The sequence below is a fragment of the Austrofundulus limnaeus genome, unplaced genomic scaffold (assembly GCF_001266775.1).
Source record: "Austrofundulus limnaeus strain Quisiro unplaced genomic scaffold, Austrofundulus_limnaeus-1.0 Scaffold7, whole genome shotgun sequence".
In the NCBI taxonomy this organism is placed as follows: Eukaryota; Metazoa; Chordata; class Actinopteri; order Cyprinodontiformes; family Rivulidae; genus Austrofundulus; species Austrofundulus limnaeus.
In genome coordinates, this window is record NW_013952409.1 from 4,322,661 (window position 1) to 4,329,102 (window position 6,442).

Here is a 6,442-nt window from a genome sequence, read left to right on the forward strand (position 1 = left end):
AAATGTTATGTAATATTTGTTAGTATTTTCACACGTTTATAACTAAATAAAATAAAAGGGCTTGCATACAATATTTTATTGGTTTAAATATTTTAAAAACGTTTAAGAAGGTAAAAATTAGTTTAATCTGAGTTTTTAGTACTTTATATTTTTGATTAGCATCATTTTATAATCGCAGCATAATTTATCCTTGTGCCAATGAAAAAAACACACAAATGTTATGTAATATTTGTTAGTATTTTCACACACATATCACCAAGATACAGAAAAGTTTAGGAAAACAGGAAAATGTGATCGAATTGGGAAAAAAAACGAAAACGAAAAACTCCCTTTTTCCTTTATTTATGCTGAAAGCCAAGCTGTCAGAGATCGCTTAGCAACGGAACAACCAATCAGAAACGAACCCAGGCTTCCTCACTAAAACCACGCCCCTGACGCGTCTGACGTCTCTCTCGCAGTCAGCTGATCCTGCTGTCAGCCCGCCTGCGGAAATGTGCTGCGTCTCGGTGTTTATTAGTAAAAGCAGCTTTTGTTAAGATGTCAATGGACCAAACAGCTTCTCAGCAGCGTCCAGTAACTTGGAATTGTTTATTTTAATAAATAAAGAAGAGGTGAGGATGAGCCAAGTAGACGACATTTTAGTTTGTAGGAATTAGCTAAAAAAGCTAAAGTTTCAGAGCAGGATTTTAGCTGCAGTGAGGAGATCATCAGGTTGAGATGGTCGGAGGTGATTTCTAATAATACACCGACAGAAATGGAAGACAGTGATGGGGAAGAAGCACCTGAGCTTCCACAGGAGGTGGGTTTACTTTTATTTGAATACAAACATTTGTGCTTAATTCTGGTAAAACACATGATTCTGCTTGTCAGTTCAGAAAGTAGCGTGACTTAAGCAGGATGAACATCATTTTACAATGAATCTAATGACATATTTCCATCTTTTGCTACAGATTATAGTTTACATCCTGAGTTTTCTTCATGCTTCAGACAGGAAGGAAGCCTCTCTGGTCTGCCACAGCTGGTACACTGCCAGCCAGGACCTACGTTTTCAGGTACTTTCCTCCAAACTACATCCACACTGCATGAAYTGAAGAGGGTGCAGCTTAACGCTGCCTCCACGTCTGTGTCTCTGTGCAGAAGAATGTCACCTACAGCTTCCCGGCCTCAGCCTCGTCCCTGGAGCTGGTCAGGGGTCTGGTCGGGAAGTCTCGCTGCAGCCTGAGGATCAGCCAGCTGGATGGCTTCAGTATTTCCAGATCACTCCTTCTGGAGGTGCTGTATGATGCTAACATGAAACGTAATATGAAGTCTGTTTCTGTCTGTGAACTCAAAAAACCCCAAACAACCAGTCAGATCGTTCTACAAAAGTTAAGAGGATTCACTGCCTTCAAGGCTCCCTAAATGTTTTAAATGTGCACATTAACTATGACTGATTAGCAGGGCCRTTTTTAAAGGAGGTATTAAAATGCTAAAGATCCATACATCATGGTTCAAAGGTTAGACCAGCCCCGATAGTTCCTTTTTATACTTTACCCTCATTCTCCCTTATTACACTCAGGTGAGTTGTTTGCATGTGAACKCTCAGGTGTTAAATATTAAATTAACTTTATTGCACGTCATCAAGTCATAAAACATTCTTGGAAAATGGGAGAAACGGTCGTACATGTTGACAAYGATTTAGTCTGATGTTAAAAGTTGAGGTGAAACTTGTCATAATCTGGTCATTTTAAAATGAGGAACAAGCTGAAACAAGATAAAAGAATCAAATTCTAGATAAAAACCATAAATATCAAAATGCTAGCCAGAAATCAGCTAAAGTTTAGCTAAAACCTAAAAGTAACAAGAGGTAAGTTCAAAGTATCAATGCACTAAGCAACAAAAGTCTAGCTAAAACCTAAAGGTTGCAAGAGTAGCCTTAATCTAAAGTATCAAAATGTTAGCTAAAATCAACAGACATTTAGCTAAAACCTAAAGGTTGCAAGAGGTTAGCCTAAATCTAAAGTATTAAAACTTTAGCTAAAATCAACAGATGTTTAGCTAAAACCTTAAGGTTGCAAGACRTTTGCCTAAATCTGAAGTATCAAAACATTAGCGAAAAGCAACGTACGTTTAGCTACGTAGGGGTCACCTCGAGTGAAATTATTAAGGAAACTGTCTTGGACCTCAGACCTCTGATGGGTCTTTAAAGGGACAAAAACTCTGTTCCACTTAGAACTGAATTTAGGCCACCTCAGGTTGCCTTAACTTGTCAAAGAGACATTCTCTTTTTTAATCAGATAATAAACAGAAGAATCTTCTTCTTATTTGATTTATTGTTCTCTTAACTGAAAGTTCTTATTAGGCATTTTGATAATCCGAGAATGTTTATCAAAGTTACAGGAGAAAAGAGGACAGATCTCGTTTCTCCCTCAGTATGATTTCAGCTATGTATGGATTTTCTGTGCAAAATCTTATTTAACTAAACTAATCTTTATGGTTTAAAGTAGGCTGCAATGATTAATCGTTTTCTTTTTTTTTTGTTCTTTACTTTGTTTTTCTCTCCAAACTGCTTTGACACCTTCCACTGCCACATCTRCCTTTCTGTCCTTGACACACATGCACAGTAGTGGTAACTGGGGTAGGCCGTGGACGTCACAAGACATTATACAGACAGGCTCTGGTATCATGGCTACCCAGCAACGGAGCTCAAAAGTGTGGGATCTTTTTAAGAAAATGAAAGAGAAACCTGTGCAATATCTGCAGAGCAGAACTTGTCTTCCACAGCAGTTATTTTTAGTTAGCATATAGCTAAAATCTAACGATGSTTATATAATAGCAGCTGCATTCTGGCACGATAAGCTCTATGTTTTGTATTCAATTAACGTATGATCTGATTAGTCGACTAATTGTGGCAGCCCTAGGGTCAAACAATGTTTYAGTCAAACAGAACCAACAAGAATGAAACAAAAAGTAAAGAATTAGAGAAAAAAATAAATGTTAAATGTAAATAAATTCTAATTATAATAAATTAATAAGAGTTTTACATCTAAAAATCATATTTTATTATTTTAATCTATTTTCCTCATTCAGCAACGTATTAAATTTCTGTTATGTTTCATGTAGGAGAAATACACATTTTTTTCAGTCAGTATTTAATACAGCTGGCAAAATAAATTGTTAAAATATGTATTATGTGCTTCTGTTTTTTAATTCAGGAGATTATAAAAACATCCTTCATTTTATGGGAAGCCCCTCTTGATTCAAGAGAAAACTCTGTTTTTTTAAATGGCTGCTTATTAATTAATTGTTAATCAATCTATAAGATAAATCAACTTCAGATTAATTCATTATCAATAACTTGCATCCTTAAGGAGTTAACTTAATTTATATCTACTCATTCATGTAATTAAGCGTTTTAATGATTTGGCCGATTAATCGAAAAAATAATCAACAGATTAATCGATTATTAAAATAATCGTTAGTTGCAGCCCTAGTTTAAAGTTGATGAAGCATCAATGTTTTACTGAATCATATTTGCAAATGTTTTGAATTTGAAGCAATTCATTCTTTCAGTTATGTTATATGAGCTAAGCTGTGTCGGCTCTACCMCTTTATCGCCAACGGGGAAGCTGTACAGCCCGGATACGACCAAACGCCTGGTGTATCCAACTTGTTAAAAATCTTCCCGGCGGAAGTTTTTATTTTGAAATTGGGATCCAGTTGGCTTCGCCCTTCTTCCTACGGCTTGACGCGGATGTACACGAGTCTGAATAACACGCCTTGAGGATCCATCTCTGTTGACGGTCCAAAACGGATTTTCGAAGTAGAGACCCCAATACCTGGACAGGTGACTGGCCTCATCTTTTAAGGGAAAGCTGGCTGTTATGAACTTCGCTATCTGGCTGACGCCAAGCAGAGAACGCCTTGCCTCYRTGGGTAACCCGCATTATTTAAGTTAAAAGTTAGGAAAGCTAACACCTTACTTTCCTCCCTTTTCTTAAAACCTACTTTGCCAAACTTAAGTTATTTGCCTCAAATGTCTGGTATTGAACATCAGATCTTGACGTTTGTGTTCTATTCAAGTGTTTGTTGACAATTAACAAAGCTCAAAGCTCTTATTATTGGTTCTAAACTTTTGTAGGAAATTGATTGCTCACAATTAAGTGTACTGTAGTGATTTTGTCTGATTTGTAGAATAAATGATCGCATTTATTTATGGATCAAATCTAAATTCACTGACTCACATAACTTGTTGTTTGTCCATTCACTTTGCACTGGAAGAATATTTTACAGAAAATAAAGAGATCCTTGCCGAAATAAATTCCTTATAACATTGTTATAAGAAGGTAAGGTTAAACCCTTACAGCTAAAACTTGGAAGTAACAAATCACTAACTAAACGTTTTAGCAAAAAGCTGCAAAAACTTAACTTGGACCTAAAAGTAGCACGAAGTTAGCCAAAATCTAAAGTACTGAAACTGTTAGCTAAAAGGGACAAAAGGCTTACCAACAACTTAACGAAGCAAAAGCTTAGCTACAAGACATGAGTAGCGGTAGCTAAAAGTAGTAAAAGGCTAGGAAAAGGTAAAAGTAGCAGAACAGTCGCTAAAACCTAAAATTAGCATAAAAAAGGCAAAAGTAGAGCAAGTAAATTATAAATACTTTTAATATATTTTAAACTTTTCTTAGTTTGACCTATTTTTGAGTTCAGCTCGTCTTTGTGTTTGATTTGTCTCTTTGCCCCCCTCCCCTCAGGTGGGGGTGTCTCTGGGCTCCAGGGTGGAGAGCTTGGCCCTCCCTGGCAGCAGCATCACGGAGGCGTCTCTGCTGGCTCTCCTCCCTCGTCTCACGTCTCTTCGCAGGCTGGACCTCCGAGGCCTGGACAGTCTCTTCATGTCTGGAGCTTTTCTGTCCAGAGAGGAGCACAGACAGCAGGTGACGCAGGTTATTTCCTGACCAAGATGGCGGCGGTGTATGTGTGTGTTAGTGTTTTGATTATGTAGTCCACGCTCGTCTTGCAGGTCAGGTCAGCTTTGAGCGGTCTGAAGGACCTGGATCTGTCGGACCTGCGTTACCTGTCCGACCTCACCTTCAACCGCCTCACCTGCTGCACCCCACACCTCCGCCGCCTCTCGCTGGCCGGCTGCCACATCGCCTTCGAGTTCGACCCGTATCGAGTGTGCCCGGTGGGCGTGGTGAAGGACTCCTCGGCTCTGCTGTCGCTCAGGAACCTGAAGAGGTTGTTGACGGAGCAGAGGTCCACCATGAAAGTCCTGGACATCAGCAGGACCTCCATCACCCCCGAGTCGCTGCGCACCATCGCACAGGTCAGCAAACGCTGTAAGCTTTCTGGTCCACAATCTCAGCTCCTAACTCCGAAGAAACAGACGCTCACACCAGCTCTGCCTTCTTTAAGGTTCAGGGTTTGGTGTTGGAGGAGTTGTATCTTCAGGGCTGCAAAGAGCTGACCGACTACTCGGTGGAGATTCTGGTGAAGCACCAGCCGGGCCTCCTGAAACTGGACATCAGCGGCTGCACCGAGCTGACCAGCAGGTCTGTGGAGGCYGTGGCTCGAGGCCTGAAGTCTCTGACGCACCTGTCTTTGTCCCGCGACTGGAGGATCACCGAAAAAGGTTTGAGTGCAGACCAGAGTAAAGACTGAAGGCCAGTTGTTCAAAAACTGTAATCTGGATAAAATTACCTGGATTTTGAAATCCCATTTTTTGCTATCCAGTTTGCATGTCACATTGAAGGCTATAGGTACATAAAACAGGTAGAATAGCCAACTACAGGTCACTCAAAATATATTTATTTAACCCCTTGAGCCCAGCCTTTCCTGTTTTTTTACATAATTTAGTTTCTGTTAACTTAAGATCGAAGAAGTTGAAGCTTGGCATGTTTAGTATCAATAGAAAGCTAAATCTTGTGGATACTATATTTACATCCATCAAACACAGTTCAAACAACAGGCAGCTGAATCAGAAAGTAAACAAACTGTACAAAATGGGATTGTTGCAAATATGTAAATACATTACAACAAATCTGTAAATACATTACAACAAATCTGTAAATACATTACAACAAATCTGTAAAGGAATAACTGTTGGCATTTGTTTTTAAAGTAAGTCAAAACAGTTTTTAGCCTGAATCATTATGGATTTAAATAGGATATATACTGTCTAATGAAAGAAATATTCAGACGAGAGGGAAAAAAAAGTGAAAAAATTACGTTCCATCCCCAATATCTCTAAAACCACAGCAGCTGTTTTAATATTTACACTTCTAATAGAATCTCCCAAGTGTTAGCTTTATTTTGACACCAAGATTATTTAAGTAGAGTTTGTAAATACTGAGATACGCTCAATTATATTTCAGCATGGTATTTCAAGCAAAACCACCAAGAAAACCCCTTGGGGCCAAAATTAAATAAACAAATAAAATAAAATAAAATAAAATACAAACAC

At 38.7% G+C, this 6,442-nt stretch overlaps 1 protein-coding gene across 1 annotated transcript in view; it reads left to right on the top strand.

Annotated features, from left to right (window-relative positions):
• Window positions 1–464: 464 nt before the first annotated feature.
• Window positions 465–6,442, top strand: part of fbxl9 (F-box and leucine rich repeat protein) — an 11,504-nt gene continuing 5,526 nt past the window's right edge. The window contains exons 1-6 of the mRNA XM_014034132.1: window positions 465–799; window positions 951–1,052; window positions 1,138–1,272; window positions 4,734–4,913; window positions 5,000–5,305; window positions 5,395–5,611. Of these exons, the coding sequence (XP_013889586.1) occupies window positions 755–799; window positions 951–1,052; window positions 1,138–1,272; window positions 4,734–4,913; window positions 5,000–5,305; window positions 5,395–5,611 (985 nt within the window). The 5' untranslated portion in view covers window positions 465–754. The remainder of the gene's footprint in view (window positions 800–950; window positions 1,053–1,137; window positions 1,273–4,733; window positions 4,914–4,999; window positions 5,306–5,394; window positions 5,612–6,442) is intronic.